Below are 24,940 nucleotides of genomic sequence, written 5' to 3' on the forward strand. Positions count from 1 at the left end.
CCGTACCCAGTCAAACAAATTTATATAAATTGAAACGTAGGAACTACTAATTATATATAGTAGTAATGTACACATAGATAATGCAAAGGGTACCAATTGAAACACTTATTGGTCATATATATATATATATATATATATATATATATATATAATTAAATTGTATTTTATAAAAGTGAAAATTACACTTTTATAGCTGCTCCTAAAAATAATAGCTACATAATATATATTATATGCATAATCCGTGTATATGTGTAACTCGGCCTTTACAAAATACAACCCGATGCCGATATAGGTAGAATCCAATTCAGTATCTGCAAATTTTTTACAAGGGTTTAGTTAAAGGGTTTTGTGGGAGTGATTAGTCAATGGAGAGCAGGAAGTTGGTAGCAAAGCAATTCCTCAAGGACAAAAAATTCTGGGTCGCCTCTTTCCTCGTTGTCTGGGCTGCTGCTCTGCAGGTAATTTCATTTTTAAGTAAAATGCTTGGATACTGTTATTCCACACATCCTAATGGCGATAATTGTGCAATTTTCGGGCAGGGGCACATGATGTGGTTGCAGAGGCAAGATTCTTTCAAGCACAAATTTGGAAACTTAAACGATGAAGGCACCAATCAACAGGATAATCACTCATCAAATTAACTACTTGTAAGATTGACTTGGATATTTTCTTCTCTTTCTTTGATCGGATTATGAACTTGACGAAATTTTGTTTGACAAGAGTAAAATAGCGAAGCTTTTTTATTTATTTATTAATAATATGGTAGTGTCCGGGCCAGCTGGCAGGTACATTGACTAGTTCAAGTGTGTAGTATTACCTCCCACCAGCACAAGGTAACCCAACGGATTAGAAAGATGGAAAGAAATAACCTAGTTATTCTTTCTCCAATTTGAACATGAGACTTCATGGTTCTTCATTATCCACTAGGCTACAACCTTGGGTGCATATCGGAGCCCTTTTCTGATGGAATATTCGATAAATTTCCTGTCTTGATATGTTAGGGTTGTGACTTTTGCTGCATTCTTATGAGTGAAATTTTGAGTTTTCCTTTTGAAGTATCAATATGATTGAAATAACATAATTTACCTATTGATGGTCCAGTAAAGAGATGCATTTTCAGGAACCTCCAATATAATTTGTATCCTTTAAGGACAGGGAATGCCTAATAAGAACTTATAGATACAGTTGATGACCCTCTCAATAGCCCATCTAAACTCTACATGGCTCTAATTTCTTCTTTGTACTCTTGCTTGGTTCTTTCTAGTAGTGTTGTCAAATGCAAAAAGCTACAAGGCCTGTTAGAACCTAATTCAGAAAGCTAGTGAAGAAACACGACAGTTATTTGAAATTATGTGGGGAATGCTCGTGTTTTTAGTGCCAAGTAAGTAAGAACTTTTTTTTTACACACACACATGCATATCAAGTATCAAAGATAAGTCATCTATTTTTCTGATCAGTCAAAGAAAATTCATCCATAAAAGATGTTAAGCAATGTTTCACCAATATGGTGAGCAAATTATGCAATGTATCAATCTGGTAACCATCAGATTTTTATCAGTAACATAAGCATATTCATCTATAGCATCATCTTCTTTCTCATTATGATGACTCTCACTAGTATCCACCTCCTCCTATCTTAGTATGCTGGGATTAAAACTTGAAGCTTATGTTGAGATAGCTCTTGTATGTTAAGCTTCGCTATCTATTGCCCTTGGCACATCACTGAAGTTATATATATATATATATATATATACACACACACACACACACACACACACACACACTCTTTTTTTGTGAATATAAACTCTATATATTTCATAAATTACTGCTAGTAGAGCTATAGACCTGTTTAAGAATTGAATGGGAACATTTGCACTTAATTTGAAATTTTGTTGCTTTGTTATTGTTGCCATCATAAGACCAATTTTTTGTTCATCTTTTGTTTATACTGGTATCATAATTGGAATCTTCTCTCGTATTTCAATGCTTGGAACTGGTTTTTCTCTACAACTGTCCATTACACTTCTGGAGTTATCAATGATAGATCCAGATAGAAGTATTCAGGATTTTAGCAAATAGCAATCTCTGTTATGAATGATGCAATTAGCATTCCCATTTTATTCTCTTGGGCTAGTCTTGTCAAATGATATTCGGTCTCTTAAATTGAAATTGCTGGACTTTTTTTTTTATCAATGGATATCCCATAAAAGCCATAACATTGTGGTGCTAGTATGTAGGAATTCGATTAGTTGGTAGATTTACACCATGTGCAAGTGTATGCTTTTGCTGAGTTATATGTTCAATAGTTGTTGAATGTGTTAAATTACTGCCAAGAAGATTATTAAAGGTGAAAAACTCACAATGTAACTTGATGGTTTGTACTGTGTTAGGTAGTCATGTTTCCACCATAGGACTGGCAGGTTATTACCAAGTCATCTGTTGGATAGTTTCGGAATTTGCTAGCCAGTAATTATCAACGGTGATAAAGGAATAACTGCTGATTTTGGAGTGTATCTGCTGTACCATGACCGCATTTGTTTATGCAAAATAAGAATAATGACATCAAAATTGTATCAAAAGATTATTTTGATGTGTATAAAAAGTTTTTTAATTTGTTAGAAGGATATGTTTCAATAAATACTCATCTAGATTGGACAACCATCATTCTCATCTGTCTATTTCATTCATTCAATGAGATTTTCTTTGAGCAAGAGTTGTATAATATCTACATCAGTTGTGGTGAATTGACAAAATTTACAGTCATTGGTAATAAATACGGAAGTCCGGTCTTCACCCTGGAACCAGTTCTGGAGGATGGTGATTTCTCTGTGTTTTTATGTGGTTGAGTAAGTTGAATCAAAGGTGAAATGATTATGATTGGAGAACTGAGAATGATTCTTGGTGGTTATCTGACTTTGTCACCTAGTATTATAGCTGACAAGCTTATCTAGATTTTCCTTAGATAAATGCAAAAGAATAAAGTTATACATAACACTGCTGCAATGACTGTGGTAGGTCTACTTCCTAATGAGAATGTGGGTTGGTAAGTCATCTGGAACTTAAAATAAATCTTTTTTCTGACAGATAGATTATTATGGAGTATTTGAAAAGGGAGATGAACTAATTATATATTCTATTGGGGTAAACTGACAGTCTCCTTAATTTAGTCTCTTTAAAGGTGGTCAGAATTATATCGCTGATGATGCCCGGATGGAGGTTGCCTTGCTTGATCTGTTAATTCTTTAGGCATTTGTTCTAAATGTCCAGAATTAAGTATGTTCTCAATAAGTGCAATCAATTGAAATGGAATTCTCAGCTAACTAACGGTGTCGCATATATTTTGTTCATGACCCAGCTCAGTTGTGCAAGTCGTGGTATGATGTTCCTTGTAAGGAATGGTCAGAGGTCTGGTTTAGAGCTTGTCCGTGAAAAAACTGTAGCAATAGTATCTGTTTGATAGTTTTTGGTAAAATAAGAATAAATAAAAGTTAAAGACACTTGTTCCGAACTATTTTATGTGATGCACTTTAATTGGATATCAAGTTTTAAAAATAAAGAACAATTTTTGAAACCTGTGGATTGTGGTGTAGAACAAGTTAGGAATATTTTTGTGGCTATATTATATCTCATTAAGGGTAGAATGAGAAGTTCAAGGGTATATTTTTTAAAAAAAACATATACAAAGACATCATTATTTTTGGGAAGGACTAAAACGAAAAATGCATCATGTAAATTGGATTAGAGAGGGTGCCATTTTTTTTTCTTCAAGATTTCAGTTTTTCCCGTTAAAGTTGTTGATATTATTACTCCTAAACGCTGTTTCCAAAAATTGGAGAATTACTCCAAAAATGCTATCAAACAAACACAATCGGAAAAAAAAATTTAGGTGGAGAACCTTTTCACGCTTTTTCCTTCCAAACGCCAATCTATGCGTTGTCGGTCGAGTTTTTTCTACTTCAAGATCTACCTGTAATGGTGGACACATTAGCAATATTAATTCCGCAGAAACAACCTAGATGTGAACGCAGAGGTGGGTCTATGATGTGATGATTGCTGGTGCCATAGTCTTTAATGCAAGCCTTTAATCTTCATATAACTAGATTAATATTATATCTATTGATACCATCTTAGAAAAATTTGAAAATCAAGGAATAAGATTAGATGGGTAAAAAGAGAAAATAATTAAAATAAGTAAAAGATTAAAATCAAGAAAATAAAGTAATAGTAAAGCAAAGTCTGTCATGTCAAGCTTCCTGACCTGCTTTGTACCAGCCGGTATTTTGTGTACTTCGGGAAAGAGAAAGAGGGTCTTATGGAGGGAGGGGGAGGGGAAAGGCTTGGGCTTGCAAGCACCTTGGTCACATCTAAGTCCCTATTCTATTGTTCTATTTGGGACGGAAAGAAAAAGATCTGCCTTTTGCGGGAAGAATCGCTCGAAAGCACGGGATGGGCCTTCCCTTCCTTTACGTCATCCACCACCCTGTCCTATCCACTCTCCCCAAATCTCTACTCGTAATTTGAAGAAGAAAGATAAGGAAATCCAATTAGAGATAAGCTGCCCATGAGCATCATGGCATAGGTAAAAGGGAACGAGGCGGCTGCTGGCACGGAGTTAGCCGGGGCTTCTTCCTCGAGTCCTGTCATGATCCGATTTGTGTATGACTTGACGCTCTAAAGTCTGTATCTTCTCTTTTTGAATGAATTACAGTCAGTAAAGTAATCTGGTGGAAGGGGTCCATAGAAAGAAAATTGGCTTCTTTTTCTTTTTTATATTTTTTGAATAGAGAAAGAGTCGAAACTAAGGGTACGCTCTCTAGAAGATTTGCTCGGTCGTCGCTCTGCTGCGTCTGGCCCGTCCTCTAGGCACCTTTGGAAGGCAGGGAGTGTGACAACGTACACGCTTCCCTTTACTCCATAGGGCCTTCTCATCAGTTGCAGGGTTTGGTGGCCCGAAATTGACTTGGCTTCGCCAAAAGGCCTCATCTCTAAAAGCCCGGCTCGCGAGGCGTCCCTCTCGCAGTAGGGTTCCAACCCTCGCCTCAAAAACAAAAGCCCACTTTTACGCGAATTCCCCTCTTGAAGTTGTAGCTACTCGGTCAGCGAATTGTAACTGGAGCTTATGGAACTGCTTATTCACAAAGCCTTATTTTAGGCAGGCAGCTTGCTTCTATGGCTCATGTATGAACAGCAAAACTCATGCAGATTGACCTGGATGATCCCCGGGGGGGGGGGTATAAAACTCGTGATAGAAGGACAACTTCCCTTTCGCTGAACGGAATCAATAGAATTTCTTGGTGACCGGACACCACTGCTTAAGAGGGATTGCCAATAGAGGTATAAACTCCCATGGTAAGACTTCTCACTAGGTAAGTTCCCCCTTATCTTTTTCAATGCTTTGGGGATCGAAAAGAATTGGTTGCCCTTCCATAACTATGCTGAAGAGAAAGGGAGATCCTTTATCCCCTTGTCTTAGGCCATGGCTGCTTTTTAAGTACCCGAAGGGCGAGCCATTGCAAATAACCGAGAAAGAAGGAGTCGAGATGCATTCGTTTTTTCCAATTGACGTTGAATAAAATTTTGAAAATTTTAAAAAAAGAAAGCAAATATATATATATTCAAAATTGCAATAACTATCGGGGTATCAAGCTGCTTAGACATACCATGAAAGTTTAGAAGAGAGTTGTAAAGCTAAGGGTGAGGAAGAGTGTGTCTATTTCCGAGAACCAGTTTGGGTTTATGTCGGGGCGTTCGACAACAGAAGCTATCCATCTTATTAGGAGATTGATGGAGGAGTATAGGGAGAGAAAGAAGGACTTGCATATGGTGTTCATTGACTTAGAAAAGACGTACAATAAAGTTCCAAGGGAGATTTTGTGGAGATGTTTGGAGGCTAGAGGTGTACCTGTTGCCTACATTAGGTTGAATAAGGACATTTATGATGGAGTAAAGACCCGGGTGAGGACGGTGGGTGGGGACTCAGACCATTTTCCGGTAAAAACGAGTTGCTTGCTTACCCGACATGCTTGCTTCACCAACTTACTTAATTAGGGCATCATGTGACACACCCTAATGAAACAAGTAGGTGTGTCACCTACTTGCTAAAATGAGACCCAAATTAAAGGGTTGTTTGTGGCCCAAATTAAAGGCTAAAGAGAGGGCCATTGGAGCAGTAGTTTGTTCGACCATCATGGGATTAGTAAAGCCAATACATGACCATTTTCACCCATCTTTATCCAAAATAAAGATCAACAATATTCTCTATTTCTCTCCCAAGCCAAACAACTACCCTTCTTTCTACTAGAGTTCTAAGTGGAAAAGGCTTCAAGTTTCATTCCCCCCATCATGTGAGATGATTTTCATGTGTTTTTTTCTTCTCTCCTAAGATCTTAAACGTTTCTATACCAAATAGCCTAAGGTAGCACTTCTCCTCCAAGATTAGACCACCTACACTTGATTAAAAGTGTTGTAGAGATGGTGAAGATCACTTATTTGATGTTGTTACTAAGTTGTGAGCATTCTCAAGCTAAAAAAGACTTTTTCCAGGGTTTCTTCTTGCTGAATAAGGTAAGGAATCTTCTCTCCTTCGTGTGTTTGAGCTTATTGGAGACTTAGCTATTTTGTGACAATACGAATTTGTAAAGAAATGGCTCGAAATGAGTTCTAAGTTACTGCAATTTGCTGGACTATTATGAGGTTACTTTTATTGTATATTATGGATGAAAACTAGAAAAGTAAAGTGAGAACTATGAGAGACAAAGTGAGGATTGTATTAGGTTCTAAGGGCATTAGAATAAGAATTATACGATGACCAAGGTCATAGAATAAGAATTCCTAAAGTAAGAATGTATGGAAAGTAATAGATGACTGGGTATTCCTAAATATGTTGCCTGCGGAAGGCGTCGTGAGATCCGGTAAAAAGGGAAAGCTTAGTTCGAGATATATAGGGCCTTACATAGTCATTCGACGAATATGCAAAGTAACTTATGAGCATGAATTGCCTCCAGATTTAGCGTCAGTTCATTATCCATACTACGAAAGTGCATTGGAGACTCTTCTCGGGTTGTCCCAGTAGATGACATTCAAATAATAGAGAATCTATCCTACGAGGAGATTCTAATGGCTATTTTAGATCGACATATTTGTAAGTTAAGGACCAAAAAGGTAGCATCCGTGAAAGTGTTATGGAGAAATAAAAATGTCGAAAAAATGACGTGGGAAGCCGTACATGAGATGAAATCGAAATACCTGTTCCTATTTCAACTGAAGATATGGCTCGATATGGGATATTACAGCACAACCCGGTTCAAACCAGTGAGTCGTGAGGTGAGCTCTTATTTTTGACTTGCAGTACTTATGATTGAAGGTCGTGTGAGGCCAAGTGTTTCTATTTAAAGACATTGGCCTTGTGTGGTATGTATAGTATGTTTTATGGCTACGTGCAGGATGGTTTTAATCTAATGTACAAAAGAGACTCGCGAAATTTTTGCGAGCCTTAAGAAATGACGTGGGAAGCCGTACATGAGATGAAATCGAAATACCTGTTCCTATTTCAACTGAAGATATGGCTCGATATGGGATATTACAGCACAACCCGGTTCAAACCAGTGAGTCGTGAGGTGAGCTCTTATTTTTGACTTGCAGTACTTATGATTGAAGGTCGTGTGAGGCCAAGTGTTTCTATTTAAAGACATTGGCCTTGTGTGGTATGTATAGTATGTTTTATGGCTACGTGCAGGTTGGTTTTAATCCAGTGTACAAAAGAGACTCGCGAAGTTTTTGCGAGCCTTAAGAATTAACATTTGAGGACGATTATTTCTAAGAGAAGGATGTTACACCCCATACTTTCATGTTGGAATACGTCTTAAGTGAATCAATATAAGACAGGGAGTTTAAGGACCTTTACCAAGATAGTGATGAGTTAACACAAGTGTTACAAAAGTATCGTGAGATTTGGAGGCTAAACGAATCAAAGATGTTATAAACCGTTCTTTCGGGGTAAAACTAGGAGTATTTAATAATCTGCGGAGGTCATTGTAGACAATAAATTTTGTGTCGAGAAAATAAAATCAAAACCGAAAAATATTGCAACAATTGTAGTATTTTATTTCAAATATTTGAGTGTTCCAATCTCTATGAATCCTCTGATTCTTCTTTTCAATAGTAAATAAATTCAAGGGCCTTTGAGCTTGATCTTGAATCTATGTTTGTTGCCACGAAAGATGATCTTTTTTTGAGCTTGAGCTTGATTGCTTGAACTTGACCTTGATTTGTTCTTCGTTCTTGAGCTTGAACTTGATTTGTTCTTCGTTCTTGAGCTTGAATTTGATTGCTTGGAGCTTGAAACTTGTAGAGAAATTTTGCAGCATTTGATCTGCGAGCTCTCTCTTGCTTCTTGTTATAACTTCTGGTGTCTTTTCTAGGTTATGAAGACCCATATTTATAGTTGTAGGAGGGAAGAGTTATGATAAGAACAAACTCTTTCCGACCAATCAGATTGAAGAGTGACAAGACCATATTTGATTGGCCAGAACATGTCACTGCACATGTGGTGCACATTGGCCTTTTAATTTGACTTGGCATGTCTTGTCAGTTTGACATGTGGCATGATCCTATTGGCTTTTCCGTTTGACTTGTCGTGCCACGTCATTTGATATGTGGAACCAAACTGGGACTCTAGGAAAATAACATATTGGGCCTAATGAAGCGGGCTCGTTCAACGGACTAGCCCAATGAATTTGGGTTTTAATTTAAATCCCAATCTTAGACTTAAATAATTGAACCTTGGTTTGAGCTTGATATTTCCTTAATTTAGGAATTTATCAAAATTTAATATGGATTATAATTCCATAAAATTTACATGTCTACAAATATCCCCACCTTCATGTCTTGTCAAGATGTAAATTTGATCAATGTAATGACAAGTCTTGAAGTACCGGTAAAACATTAATCTTGGACGATTGATTGAGTAATTTCCGCATTTGGGTAGTTGCACCTCTCTGCGAAGAAGCCCGTTACCGGATTACGAGTATTACATTTTCAATCTCAATAGACAATATTATTCATACTTGGACTTTGGCATTAGATTAGCAATCCGTACATGTGATAACCATCAAAACTCCATAGGAATCTTACTTTTAATAACATAATTGAATTGGATACCACAGTCCAAATACAACTCAAATATGATCCTGTAGAACTCCGACTCATGAATTCTATTTAAGCTTCCTATTCCTTTGCCTCCTCAAGCTCTCTGATAATAGGCTAGATTCATGTAGTCTGGCGACTATTTATGCCCCAACGTGACTATGCTTCACCGTTCTAGGAAGGTTAAATGACGATAAAATGGCTCTAATTATGAATTTCATGTTTTGCAGGAGCAAATTGTGCTTATGAGGACTTAGGACAGTGTTTGGAGCTAAATTAAAGCAAAGGAAGCCCCTCGGAGCTGAGTACATGTGAAAGAAGAAAGAAAAGAAGTGAAAAAATGCTGAATCTCTCTAGCGCTAGAGCAGGAACACGGGACAATATATTATGCAATATGCGCGGCCACTAGCACGGTTCGAGCGCGGCCGCGCTAGTCAATCCGGAGCGCAGAAATTCAAGGGTAAACTTGGAAGTTTGGGGGTAATTCCACTTAACCTATAAGAGGTCGACCTCGCCCAAAAAGACATTATCAAGGTTTTTATATCTTTGTTGAAGGCAAGAAGAGGCAAAGAGGATAATTCGATATCGAGTTCTACCTTTCTTCCTTTTGTATTTATCATTCATGATGAATTTTGTTGTTGTTATTATGAACACGATTATGAGTAGCTAATTATTTAGTCTAGGGTTTTGATGGAACCAGTAGAAGGATGAACTTCTTATTGTGTTAATATAGTTTGCCCAATTTAATCTCTATTTGTTCAACTACGTTCTTGTTGTAGTTAATTGATAGGATCTTCAATTAGTTGTGCCTATTTAATATGCATTACTCGGGAGAGAGTGCATATTTAGGTAGTTGTTGAACAACACCACTCCCAAAGTATATGAGAAATCAATAACCGAGGGTTTAAAGGTGGGATTAGGGATAACGAAACCTTGAATGCGATCTAAGTGAGCTGTAATAAAAGCCAACTAGCGTAACTCGGGAGAGTGCGTCTAGCAAATTGTCGTAACTCATAATCGATAGAGACGATTAGGAAAATCTATGTGAAACATAAAAGGAAGGGATTCCATCAATAGGGGAAATCACAACCTTAGATCCTTCTCTTATTTGTTTACAACTCAGTCATAGTTAGCTCTTAGTTTACTTAATTTTATTCAGTTATAATTAGTAGAAATATCCCGAAGTGTTATTCAAAATATTTGGGAAGTTGATTATGGAGAATTTAGTGAGTCTGACAAAAGTAATTGGTAGGTTAATTCCCTGTGGGATTCGACTCTAAGCTAAATACTCGAATTATATTTGCAATGACCGCTTGTCCTTTTTATAAGGCATAGTTAGGCGCGATCACACTCCCTCGCCACTTTGAGGTATGATATTAGCAATTCTTTTTTTCATTTGAACACTAGTTTTGAGGCATACACCTTCTTTTGAACACTAATTTTGAGGCACACACCAGCACATAATACCAATGCAGGTTATTCCAATAACTTAGTGTTCAAACTCTTCTATAGTCAACCTCATTATTTGAAATTTGAAGTCCTCAAGTTGTGACGTTTTGCCTTCTATAATTTGGTTCCTTGGATTTTAGTGTTGTATGTCAAATTTGCTGACTTTTTCTTTGTCATATGCTGATGATTATCGAGACTGACTCCAGCTTACATTGCATTGGTTTTCTCTCTCTCTCTCTTTTCTTTTCAATTACACCATTAGTTTATCAGCACGGCGCCCTCGGCACAGGAGCATCAAAATTACAAAAGATTGATGGTGCTGGAACGTGCACTCCCCAAGCTGCGACATATGCGAAAATCACGATCAGACAACTTCTGCAGATTTATGAAGGAGGACATAAGGTCTCGATATCCGATTGAGAAGGTGCATGAGACGTCACAACCACATATCTTGAGGTATCGAGCAACAAGCGAAGCCTTAAAAGTGCGTCCATTGCCAATTGATGAAGAACCCTCACTTCGGCGAAACTTGTTGCATCACTCTACTTGGCTATGGAAAGGAACACTTGGCATATTTACCTCTGCAATTGTGGCTTCAAGAGGATACACTTCACAATAAGTGGGGATTGCTATATACATATATATAAAACAATATATAAATACTACTTACTAATAAGATATTGAGATAATTGAAAAACTGATGTACCTCTTCATTTACAAAGGTTGTGTTGTTTGAGTTTGTAATCACTATCCCAAAGGGTTTTTTTTTTTTTTTTTTTTTTTTTTTTAAATAGTTAGTTCCGTTGGGAGTCTCTACATAGGCTTTGCAGACAATGACATAAAGTAGAATTATTCTTATTAACATCCATCTGCACCTATTCATCAAAAAGATTTCTTCATTCTTAAAGTGTTGATATTCCTTCTTCGTTAATCTCAGCTTATACAAATTCTTCCTCCCTATTGGGTTGAGTTCTTGTGGTAGAAGAAATCAAAGCAGAGGCGGACCCAAGATTTGAGCGTGATGGGGGCACCACTGTATGCTAATCACTAGCGATAAAATTCTAAAGAAGAAAAAATATATATGTGAAACAGAGATTTCTCTGCAAAATGGGTACTATGGAAAGAGAATGAATAAAATTAATTAAGTTGACTATTGTGTATTAGTACTAAACTATTAATGAAATAAAAAAAAAGATAAAAGTAAAAATAATAATTTGCTATTAAATATAAATTATATTGTAATCAAAGAACTAAAATATTAATAAAGTTAACTATTATATATTAGTACTAAATTATAATTGAATTAAAAAAAGAGATAAAAGTAAAAGATAAAGCAATTTGCTATTAAATATAAATTATATTGTACTCAAAGAATAAAAATAGAAAGGAGGAAAAAAAAGAATCTAAAGGGCCAAAGGGGATCTCGAACATACGTCCCCAGCAAAGTTGGGAATTTAAGGCCCCAAAGCAACCACTTCTTCCATTTTTGCCGAAACTAACGGGGTCACGTGACCCCTCACCTCACCACATAGGTCTGCCTCTGGATCAAAGTGTACAACTTTGATTCCACAGTAGACATTATATCCTGGGAATAGACTTTCTTACTAACTCTTTGCAGCCGTGTGGAAAAAATTACTTTCCTAAAAATAAATTTCTGAAAATGCCTTGTCTGCTCAATCATTCTATATTTGTCATACAACTATCTTTACTCTCTTTTCTTTTTTTTTACTCCATTGACCTGTTATTTTCATTATTTTCTATAATACAAATGACAAAAGAGTTGGAAATTAGACTCGAAGAAACTTTGTTTGATAGGTTTGCTACTACTAGAAAACTGCCAAAAATCATCCAAAAAAAAAATCGATCGAAATCGGTCGAAAATATAGAAAAATCGATTCCCGACCGATTTTAATTCGTCGAAAAAATAGTGGTCGCTAAGGTGTAGCAACCGAAGACGGTCGCAATTTCCGACCGAAGTTGGTTGGCTAATTCAACCAAAGTTTGACCACTGACAATGTTTGTTGAAAAAATAAATATACCGACCGATTGTAAATTATTTTTATTTATTTTCAAAATAGAGACCGATTTCGGTCGGAAATAAAATTATTTGATAATTTTGCATTTCTTTAAAATTTCGGTCAGAATTATTAATAAATAAATAAAAAAGATTATCTTTGCCCGACATTGGTCGATAATTTCAAATTTCTCAGATCGCACATTGAATTTACCGACCGAAGTCGGGGAAATTATGAGTTTTTGGGTTTTAATATGAGAATTCCGACCGAAATCGACCGGTTTTCTAGGTAAAACCCTGGCAGAATATGGGTGCTTTTAAGCTACGCAACTTGCCAATTACAATCAATAACTATCCTATAATGGCAGCATTATATTGCTGCCATTCAACCACAATAATTATCCATAAACCCTTTTTTATAAAGATGAGTCTTAACATCCTCCCATCCAAAAAAATACAAACACTTTCACTTCACACAAGGACACCTAATCATCCCTCCAATTTGAAACGGTTCAAGTGACATTGCAAGCCTAATAAATTCATTAACTCCTTCTATAAATTCCTCCCTCCAAAACCGCCGATTAGGATAAATCCTATTATACATCCAACTATAATATTCCATCTACCTATATACAAGCCAAACTAGTAGTTAGTCACAAGATGTCGCATGAGATGTAATGCTTGTCTCATAGTTTTTCTTCATATATCAAGCTCATACTTCACTGGTACATATTTTCATTTTTCCTCCATCGAATATTTCAACTAATTTAAATTAGCCGCTACTTTGATCTGAATATTCAAGCTCTCTTAAATGACGAGTACAAAAAAAAAATTGCCCCATTTGGATGGAAGATAATTTTTTTGGGCGTAAATTTATTAGAGAGCTAACTCGAGTGATTTTGTATCTTTAAATGTCATACCTGCATCTCAACTATGCTTCTTAACGCTCATCTCAACTGTTCTCATAAATTCTACAGAATATAGTAATATCGAACGGAGATAGTCACCTGAAAACGTTGGCTTACATCACTCGCAATATCCATGAAAGGTATCGTAGAAATTATAAATGTGAAAGTCATACTAATTTTATATTAAAGAGTAACTTGGGCAAATGAAAACTTACAGGCCTTTAAGCTTGAAACGGATGCCTCGTTGTCTCAATTCTTTTTAACTGCCAAATTAGCCTTTCAGGTTGTCGGTAGATTGAATTAAAAAAAAAAAAAAAAAAAAAAAAAAGTGATAGGCTCAAGCATATTTATGCATCCTCGCTACCAGGCAAAATTCGGCCTAATCTGCAAAGGAAGACCAAATTCAGTCAAGAGGAAGAGCATTATACCCTTCGAGCTCAAGCCCAAAATAAAAGGATAAAGACAGGCCTAGCAAACAGAGGCGCGTCTTAATTCTTATTCAGACAAGAATCCATGCAACATGGTTCAAATTGTTGTCAGGAGTTTAAAGTAGTTGTCTCTCGTTATCACTTAACACCCCCCCCCCCCCCCCCGCGGGGGTTACCAGGACTGCCTAAAGAGCTAAGGTAAAGCGCACGGAAGCATCAAACTCTCAGTCTGGTCATCTCTTCTTTTTCCACAGGTTTAGCAACACAGTTACTCCCTCCTCCAAAGTAGCCTTCTGATTTACTGCATAGTTCCAGAGCTCCGAGATGATGTATCTTCCACTCGGGTTGTAATCATTTATCTCTATCAAAGCTGCTGTAACAGCTTTGTACACGTCCTCACCATAGTTTCTCTTCAAGTCTTTCAGTTTTTCATCTTCATCGTCTATCACATTCTGAAAGAGGTAATAACAGCATTTAAATAAATCAAAATCCACAAATTGCAGGGAGAACTCAATATAAAACCGCAACTAGAAATTCTGTGTTCTGTTTTACAAATAAAGTAAACCAAAGGAAAACAACCAAGAAGTATCTAGCTGAAATCCAGCATATATAACATAGAGTTTATGTGAATCTATCAGTACTAACCATTCAACAGATCCAACTAAGACCAACAAACCAGACTCCATCACTCACAACAAAGAAAATCCAAAACAAATCAAGCATTTCTTACCATCATTATGCATAGGAAAAAATAAAGATTAAAAAGACACTCACCAAAGCTAGTTGTTAATTGCATTTACCGGAGGTGCTCAGCTTCAACTTTTCATTTCTCAAATGTCACTATGTGAAGTCGTTATTTTGTTTCACTTAAATTTTATTTTTGTGTAAAATTTCTTTCTTTCTCAAGAATTTAAATTTCAATTATACAAGTTCTTGATACTATCCTATCCATGCGTGGTCTAATATTTTAGAACTTTATCTATATATAAATCAGAAATTTACTTCAAATTTATGAAAAACAATACAATCATATTACTGTTTATATCTTCACATCCTTATAAACACTTTTTTGATAAGTTCAACGGGTAGTAAATATGTGCTTCATTTTCCTACTTGACCTTTAAATTGGCCTCAAACACCACAGTACATTTTATTTTTCTCTTTTCAATGCAAGATTGTCAAATGTTTTAGATTTACCGTTAAATTAGAGTGTTCCTAAAGTCATCCAGACCATAGTTTTATGTACGTCCATTGCTGGGTCCATTATAATTTAGATGTGCATAATTTAGATGTCATGCACACAAGTTAACAAATGTACTGATTTTTAGCTCTTTGGAAGATATACAAGTGATATTTAAGCTACTCAAGGAAATTTCAATCTAATTCTATAAATTGCTAACTTAACTAAGATTAAGAATTCTCCAAAAGATTGTATGATTTCCCCTTAAATTCAGTTTAGAACAGCAGTAGTGGCAGACTGTTTGCACTCAGCTAAATGCATTCGCTTCAATATCATGATGAAACAACATTTGGATGGATCCTAATATGTCATAGAAGCCCAACATCAAGTTATGCAGTGCAACATACGTAAACAATATCTAGTAGTACTTCCCAAATTGTTCAATCTCAATAGAGAATTGGAAAACAGCAAGTCAAATTCTAGTCAGATTGAAACAAAAACAACGGAAAACACTTCGCTAATTTCAAATAAATTGCAACAAAGGCATAATAACTTAATTCATAAGTTATGGCCAACAAACAATACGAGCCACCAGATATATCGGCCAAGGTTTCATGATTACCCTGTCCCACGCAAATCGTTTACCTGTAACTATTTAATACCCTTACGAAAAATTGATCACATCGGAATGTTTCCAAGGCCGAATCCACTTCCATAATGCCTCCAAATCGAGATTTATATTCATAGAACTGGTCATTAATGTATTAGTGAATTGAAAGAGGGACTGAATAAGCTCCAGCATTATAATAATGTACCAACATAGGCAAATCCAGCTATCCCAGGATGCACCAAGTAACTTTGTTTAAATGAGCACTTAAAACCCTGTTTTTTGCTATGTTTTCAGTATCCTACCAACCTTGCCCTCACTTGTTTCTTGAAGAACTGAAAAGTGTGTGCTAGATGCTACTGTTTCCTAAAGAACCTTTGGTTATCTAGTTGTATGTTTCTATCTTGGTGAAAAGATAATGTACAAAGTAACTATACTTCAGCATCAAACTAGCAGGTTCTTTCTTCAATTTTCAATCTTTTTCTAAGTATGACCTTTAACTTAAAAGTGAACTTCTTGACATTTCCATCAGACACGCTTCTAATTTCCTTTTTCATTTAAAACAACACAATATAGATAGCCCTCAAAATTGCATTCTTATAGGCTTTCAGCAGTTTAACTTGAAAGTGAACTTCTTGACATTTTTAGCTTTTTCCTGTAAACAATTGCCTACTTGCTATGAAATACTACTAATTCTCCTGGAAAACTACAATATACTTGTTTCTTTTCAGTTTGTACACCAAGAAGAATGAAATGTATTTTGAAGCATGGATTATTAGAGCACTTCTTTTTTCCTCTTTGTAGTCCAAAAGTAAAATGTATTATGCAACGACAAAAATGATCAAAAGTCATGTGTTGTAAGAGAAAGAGACTAACGAATTTCATCCCAAGAGCAATGAGATGGTATAGTATTTATGAAGCTTTATCCTGCTGGCAAAAATTTCTAAACCCATCTGCCACAACAGTAAATCCAACAAATCCCAACAGAATAAATATTCTACAGACCTACACATAAAATCTTTGCAACAGAAATTTAAAAAAAATATTTAAAAAAAAAAATCAAGGTAATGATTTTTTCCACCCTGTTTTTATGTCGGGCATGAAATAACTATAGATTCCATTGTCTTTGTTCAAAAAAAATGAAGATTCCACCATGAATGAAAGCATACCTCAAGTTTCCCGTTAACCGTGACAACTTTAATGGGATGCCATCCAGGATCTCTAAGGTACTCCTCCCACAATGAGCATAGTTCCGTAGCTCTTTCATCTGCTTCTGACTCATTATACTTTCTCTTCATTGCTTCATGGAATGGTCTATTGTCGAGCTCCCCCATCCTCTTAACACCAATTGGACCAACTCTTGGTAGTTCCTTCAAGCCCTATAGAGCAATTCAATTACTCCATTATCCAAACACCCCACACAAAAGAGAGACATGGAGATGAATTTAATGAAAAACAAGAAAATATAAACAAAGTAGTATTATCTTCTCGTAGAACTCTAAATAATGTCATCTTTTTTCAATGCTAAAATGACTGAGAAACCATGTTCAACCCGTCAATCAGAAAGACATGAAACATTAATCTGCCCAACCATCAAGCCGCGGTATAAAACCAAACCAAGTGGTTCACTAGAAACTAAGCCCTAAAAACACAAATAGGCTATGCCAAAACTAAAGTATAAAATTAAATTAATTGACTTACATTAACCAACTCTTTTCGAGCATCTTGCAGCTCATCGTTACTGTTTCTTTCCTTCACGATGAGAGTTTGATTTAATGCTTCCAAACCTTCATATTCTTCTTCCTTTTCTCTTAAACTTTTAAGGAGTGTGTCCACTTTTTTCAATACTTCTTGATCACCTTCATCTTCAATATGCTTCATCACCTTCAATGACCCTCTCAACTGCTCAATTTCCAGCTCTACCGCTTGTTTCGCATCAAGTTGTTTCTCCAGATGAATTATTCTTTTATGAAGATCTTCTTTTTGCCTCTGCAATCAGAAAGACGACACCTAAGTGATATTTGTTACATGAACTTGACATAGGAGACGAGGAGAGTTAAACTTCTAAGAGCAATTTGAGAAATACACACACCTTCTGCTCTTCAGCCAATTTCAGTACTTTTTCATCGACCTTTCTTTGCTCTTCAGCAGCGGCACTAAGTGAGGTATTTAGAACAGCATTCTGGAATAACAATGATGAGAGTTCATGTTAACAATCTTCAAGTAGCAGATGTGATTCCTTGTTTCGTGAAAATATTCCAATATACATCCATTTAAACTATTTCTAAAGAACTATTTGATGCGAATGGCACAAGTAAAAACTGAAAGTAAACCTGAAAGTGGAGTCATAGAATGGTATATAATGGATCAACCACTGCCCACCTAGTTTTTCAGAGCATTAGAAAATGAAAAGAACTAAAAGCAGAGACTTCGTCATAGAAAAATTGATAAAAGAGTAGGCTGGAAACACAAAACTGGAATGTCCAAACAGCTACCATAACTATATGCAGTAGTTCTCACACCTTGTTGTGATCACAAACTAGAAGACTGAAGAATTCATCAGATCATCAATAAATGTTTTGAACCATTACAGAAATTTAACCCTTACAGAAGGAGATGCATCCCTCTGCTAGCAGATCCTCAATTTTGCAGGTAATAAATAAAAAATGAGATGGGACAAGTTCAGTAAGACAAGTAACTGGCAAGGACGAAAAGCTATACCTGTTCAAGCTCCTCAGACAGCTTCTTCCTATCACTTTCATTTTTGGCCTCACGTTGCTCCAATTCTCTACCTCGGAGCTCAAGCTCTTTCTTTTGAGATTCCAATTGCAATTTCAACTTTTCATGATCATTAAATATCTTCTGAAAATGATCACGTGCACTAGACTGGATTTTTCTTATCTCTGCTCATAAAACAAATATAAGGACATGAAGCATTAGTGATAACTAGAGTTTCTAATAGCATATACAGACCCCTAACCTTCATTGTACGCTTGATGCAGTTTATCTTTTTCTTCAACCAACTGTTGCAAAGACTGTGCAGTCTCCTTAAATTTGTTCTCCATCTCCTTTAGGTGTAACTTCTTGACTTCAATAACATTTGTCAAATTAGAAACGAGCTTATTCGTCTTCCGAGCTTCTTCTTCCATGATATCAGAAATGGTTCTAAGGTCTCCAACCTTGCGGAGATTTTCACCGACGATGTTAAGAGCTTTATAGTCATCTGCACGAGCAATCCAAGCATACAGATCAGACTTTTTACCAATGTTGGCTTTCCATTCCCTCTTGCCATGATGGTCAGCCTCATAAGCCTTCTCAAATGACATTGCGTTACCAAATCCGGACCAGTCTTTGTTGAATTCAACAAGAGCAGTTCCAGAATGGCCTTGATAATTCCATAGAGGACGTACTCGTGTAGGATTGAAACCTCTCCGTGCCAACTGATCCCTCAGCTTAGAACCACTTTCTCCTACATAGCGTCCATCCTTATATTCAGTGAGAATATTCACAACAATCCCAATCCAAGGCCAGACAAACATCTCATCACGGTCATGATCCGCAAGAGGGTCAGCTTGAGGATCCGGCTTGGCATCAGGTTTAGATGAATCATTAGATGAATCACCAGCAACTACTACATCATTTTCCAAGTACTTTGCCAATGCAAGATGATTCGCCTTGTCTCTTGCAGTTCTCTTATTAGAATTACCGCTTCCCACCCCACTTGCATGCTGCACAAGTTCCTTGTAACCAAAGTCACGCTTCCTTTTCTTTGGACAATAGGGGCAAGTGTATGCCACATCTGATATTTTAAGAGAGTGATTTCCTCTCTTCAGATCTTCATAAGATTTTTCTTCATATTCTTCGATCTCTGATTCACTTATATCAGTGTCTTCCCCGGAGCTATGATCCATAGAACTCCTTTTAACTCACAAGAACGGCACCTGGAGAATAAAAAACAGATAAACTCATCAACTGCCCGTGAAAGCCAGCATCATTTAGAGTACACCAGCACAGAAGTAGTTGAACCACATGTTAGTTCAGCTTGCTTAACCCTCCAGACCTGGCACTTGTTAAAGGAGAGACAGTGAGGCCAGATACATGAATAATAGTTGACAAATGAAGCATATAGAAGCTAAATTCTATCGGGAAATTTCCCACATGAAGCATTTGCCATCAGAAACTTTTGAAATTCCCATATAAAAAGAATATGTATGTTTCTATAATCTTGGTACACTTTGTAGAACTCATGAACAACCAATAAGCCGTCAATTGTAGAACTCATGAAAGCCAATAAGCTGACAATTGTAGAACTCATGACAGTCAATAAGCCGACAATTGTATGGAAGAAGAAAATGTAAAATTTATCCTGGTAAGATTAACCCTACACGATAATGTTCATCCAACCCTCCTCTTCTTCAGCAACATAATTACTATCATATATGTGCTAAATGCAAGTAATCTCAAATACAATAGTTTTATCTTGCAAATACAAAGCACATGCGCAATGAAAACGAGCTAAATTTACTTCAAAGAACAAGTTTTACTTGGAAGGTTCTCAGCAATATAAAGACCTGAAAATCAACAGTAAAATCGCAATTTTAGACAGCATTGCAATATTTTGCAAAACGATTACAGATATTACACATGCACGATGAAAAAACTAGGTTTACTTTGAAAGTTCTCCATTACAGTTACCCATACAAAGACCTACAAATCAACAGTAAAAATTTTGACAGCTTAGTAAAGGGTTATTTGTGCTTCCTAGTTTTACTTTTTCTTTTTCACCACAACATTCTTCGTTCACAAGCAAAAACCTCGACCATGTGGAAGCTACATTTTTACTTTGTAAAATAAAAATGACAAAGCTGGGTGAATTGTCCGCCTACTCGGCTTTCTTCAGCAGCCAAACAACAAATAAATCAAAAATGCAAAATCAATAGAGAGACATGCATTCATAGCAAAGTCAAAAATTACACAGTTTAATAGCAATTCTTCAGTAAATTACAAATTAAAATCTTTGTAATCAACAGAAAAAGAGCAGAGAAAGGATATGAATTGTAATATGAGTCAGATCTACTTGCCTGAATTTTTCCCACAACAAGCGTCAAGCGCCAAAAGAAGGTAAATTAGGCAGCAGATTCTCTTGAAGGAATAAATAGGGTTTTCTGGTAGAAAGTGAGCTAGCTTAGTAAATTGGGCTATGATGAGCAAAGAAGGAAACAACACAGAGATCAATATACATATTTCTGTATTAGAAAATGGGAATCATGCAATTTTTCAGTACGAACAAATTAAGCACGCATTTTGAAGCGGGTTGTGTAGGTGACCGGTCAGCCAGATTCTGGATTGTGGGTCAGCGGCTGCTTGGCTCAGCACTTAGTCCACTGATTACTGATACTGAGGGAGGGGAATCAAAGACAGTAAAATAAAGAAGTGGCTCAATTTCTTGCGAGGTCTTCGAGGACATCGTATTTAGTACACTAGTGCATGTGTTTTCCAGTCTTGATAGGTAACAAAAGCTACACGATAACTTGTAGAGTAAAAAAACGAAGGCTACACTATAAAACAGCACTATCCCATAGCACTTTAGTCCCTCTCTTCTTTTTTGAGTCCGGAACCTAAGTAGCAACTTTTTGAACTCAGAGACCAAAATAGTGCATAAAAAAATTGAGCATCATTTTATATGTAGCGCATGTATTAGGTTACTTTAGGCCAAACACATATACACCTCATTCAACTTGGCACCATTTTTTATTTTGGCACTTTATTTTTACTTTGTTCCATTTTGCCCCTCCAATTCTATTTTATATGTTTCATTTTGGCCCTTCAACTCTATTTCTTATGTTCCATTTTAACACAAAAGCTAAAATCAATGCAAAAAATATAGCACGTGTGTATACACAAATCTGAGGTGTAATAAATATCCAATTAAATATTGCCATTTGGTTTTTTTACCCATGTCAAACGGGTCAATACTAAAATATCCGAACCCGACCGTATTTTTTCATCCATTGTTGCCCCATCTTCATTCTCTAAGTTTCAAAGCTTTCATCTGCCGATTTCATACCTGGCCCGTTTAGATGAAATAAACCCACAAAAAATATGATCGGATTCGGGTATTTTAGTATTGACCCGTTTGACATGGGTGAAAAAACCAAGTGGCAATATTTAATTGGATATTTATTACACCTCATATTTGTGTATAAACACGTGCTATATTTTTTGCACTAATTTCAGCTTTTGTGTAAAGTGGAATATAAGAAATAGAGTTGTAGGTCCAAAATGGAACAAGGTAGAGATAGAGTGCTAAAATGGAAAATGGTGTCAAGTTGAATGGTTGTATATGTATTTGGCCGTTACTTTATTTTGTATGTAATCACTGCCATGATAATTCACTATTATAGCGTATGTAATATATGCGTTATACGCATAGCGCATTTACTACCTAGGCTATATGTTCATTTATCCCGACTTTTTGAGTGACAACTCTAATAATTGTATGGCAAAGCACTTATTTGTATCCATATTTTTCAGGTGCCAAAGGCACTTATAGTTGCTTACCTTCCTGAGTGATTGAACGAATTTGCCTTTGTTTTTTAGCATCCTTTATATTTTCCTTCATCTTCATCAGTCTATACGAAATTCTCTTTGAATCTTTTTACAATGTCTGATGAGGGAAGAGTTAGGGTTGCATATATTGGGGCAGCGAGATTGTGGTGGAGAATAACTCGATGCACTATAGTTGTTCTCCATAGTGTATTGTAAAGTTATCACTCACATTGGAGTACCATACATTGGTAGCTCTTATTTGTAAAAAAAAAATGAGTGTAACCACCTGACCAGTTGTTTTGTGTATTTGAGTTTGTTTCTCCTTTTGAAGTTTTCATAATGTGTATTTGTGGTTTTATGACTTGTGGGGATAGTTAGCTTCGTTTCAGAAAAGTTTTGGATGGAATTGGATCAATTGGTATCCATATAGCACACGAATCACCATATTTGATCCCAATTCCACCGTTCGAATATATAACACACCTCTAATACCCCAATCATTCCACAAGGGATACTCCTAAAATTCTTCTATGCCACCAAAGCAAACTCGAATATCAGCAGTCGATCAAACAAGAGAGTGCTGCAATACCAATAATGTATTATTAACTCAATCACATTGCGCTTTTTGAAATGTATGCCCTCTTCAAACCACACCAATTAGCAATATAATTTGCCTAATCATTTGAAACTGCCCGTGCTGCCTAAGAATTTATGACCTTCCTTTCAGAACTAAACTGTGACCTTACACATGCAATCTCAACCCTACACAATATACCGCATATACCATGCCATCCTATGTCAAATATGAGGACTTTGTAATCCATTCCGAGTTACAAGCAACTACGTACACAACTAGCCAAAAACTTTCCATTTAATCTCATCTAGAAGAAAATCACTATACATCACATGCTCCTCATGCCAGTAGAAAATATACATCTCTAACCGTGGTAGAAAACAATCAAGAACTCTCTGAATCCCATTTGCATAAAACCAAACCATCAGGACTGAATCCTTTTAGATCATCCAAGCTACGCAGGTCACCAAAAACCCAAGAGCATTGCCACGAGACATCTGTAGAAACTCATAAGCACCCAAAGAACTAATCATATCTCTTATCATGTCGATCCGACCTACTACCAAGTTGTCCTATTTATCCCAAGTTTCTTCTGATTTACCTTCGAATTGATATTTCTCCTCACCATGATAGCGCAGTCCTCAACCCAGACTCACCACACGAGACCCAAGCATAAAACCACACCGTCTAAGGCTCATAAGCTGCTGAATACTCTCATAAATATCCCCAAAAGCACCACATTCAGAATACTTACTCTGAAGAAATTTCCTGCGAATCTAAAGTCGTTACCTTCACCTTATTGTTACTGATATGTAGAAACCATAATGATATAGAAATGCCACAAGTCTAGACACCATCCAATGTAAACCTCAGTTTCTAGCCAAATGCACATCCTGTAGGTCCCCCAATTGTTACATATACATCTTAGATCCATTAGAACCATTCTCGGGAGTCATCCACTCCGCTCAAACCTTAAATAAATTGATCAAACGGACCGAACGACATGTGCTCCATTAGCACTCCAACATCCTAGGAAATAACCCCACCTTAATGCAACCAAATAAATTCCTGCTCCGCGTATATTAATCCTTCACCAATAACAACTCAAGTCATTCCATGATTCTTATACACCCATAAAGCATAACATAACCCCTATCCAAAAAATTTATCTTACTCGAGTCATCCCCGATCTCAACTTCTATAAGCCATAACTGATTCGCCGGCATACCTCAAACTGAAACTAATATGACACTTAGCCACACAATCAACTTATCAATAGCCGACTCCCCCACTTAGCTCAAAGCCATTGGCCAAAACACCCAAAAACTCACAATGCCCATACTTTATTACTGCCATAATACCATAGTAAGATTGAACTAAATCCCTCATAAGCTCGTGCAACACAAACCATCTAGTATTTCAAATTATCTGCAAATCTCACATTCCCCCTCGAATAGTTAAGACAACTCTCATACACAATCCAAACTCAATCTGCAGCATATATAATTCACTGGTAAAAGAGGACTCGCTACAAAACAGCATAGGGATCACACGCCCTCAGGACACCACGCAGGAGATAACCCACATGTTTCGCCTCAACCTAACATCACGCAATCACTTAATCTTCCTGAGTCTGAACTCATATTGTAACATGAAATCTACTCCATTCCCCAACTAGACAACATGAAAAAATCCTTCACACACCCATAACTCGGGGCTATACATCAAATCAAGATGGAAATCAAGCACCAAATAGTTCTTTCTATCCTCAAGCAGACCCTTCTCGTCACATTCAAATTATATGAACACATCTCACAGTCACATCATACTCATCACATAGCCATCCAGTCATCACTTCCACTAATAGGGACATTACCGAACATATAAATTCAAAAGCACGTGCTCACACAATCAACACCTCAATGCTCAAGCTACAAGCAAAACCCGGCCTCAAGTCCTCCAGACTGGCCCAACATCAACACACAAAAATCACATCTCGCCCCTTGATAAGGGAATCGCAAGCCGTCTACGCACAACTGATACCGAGCGCTCATGCGCGCATACAAAAGCATGGAAGGAATTTCAAG

General features: G+C 36.6%; 1 protein-coding gene and 1 non-coding gene across 3 annotated transcripts; one reads left to right on the top strand and one right to left on the bottom strand.

Annotated features, from left to right (window-relative positions):
- Positions 1-279: 279 nt before the first annotated feature.
- On the top strand, positions 280-2,656 carry LOC107787235 (uncharacterized). Its single transcript, XR_012696667.1, has 3 exons — positions 280-458; positions 540-647; positions 2,391-2,656. It is a non-coding gene; the product is annotated as an uncharacterized LOC107787235 (transcript).
- Positions 2,657-13,961: 11,305 nt separating this feature from the next.
- LOC107787236 (protein INVOLVED IN DE NOVO 2) lies at positions 13,962-21,424 on the bottom strand. Of its 2 annotated transcripts, none has more exons than XM_075225348.1 (7): positions 20,812-21,424; positions 18,711-19,790; positions 18,452-18,633; positions 17,823-17,912; positions 17,432-17,719; positions 16,900-17,109; positions 13,962-14,395 (listed from the first exon to the last, which is right to left on the bottom strand). In XM_075225348.1, exons 2-7 carry the CDS (start codon positions 19,639-19,641, stop codon positions 14,177-14,179), a joined length of 1,920 nt encoding a protein of 639 aa, XP_075081449.1. In that variant the 5' UTR covers positions 19,642-19,790; positions 20,812-21,424; the 3' UTR covers positions 13,962-14,176. The 2 variants fall into 2 exon arrangements, with proteins under 2 accessions (XP_075081449.1, XP_016464264.1); XM_016608778.2 differs by having other exon boundaries at positions 18,711-19,671; positions 20,812-21,289.
- Positions 21,425-24,940: the final 3,516 nt, after the last annotated feature.

Source organism: Nicotiana tabacum, chromosome 11 (genome assembly GCF_000715075.1).
Source record: "Nicotiana tabacum cultivar K326 chromosome 11, ASM71507v2, whole genome shotgun sequence".
NCBI classification, from domain to species: domain Eukaryota; kingdom Viridiplantae; phylum Streptophyta; class Magnoliopsida; order Solanales; family Solanaceae; genus Nicotiana; species Nicotiana tabacum.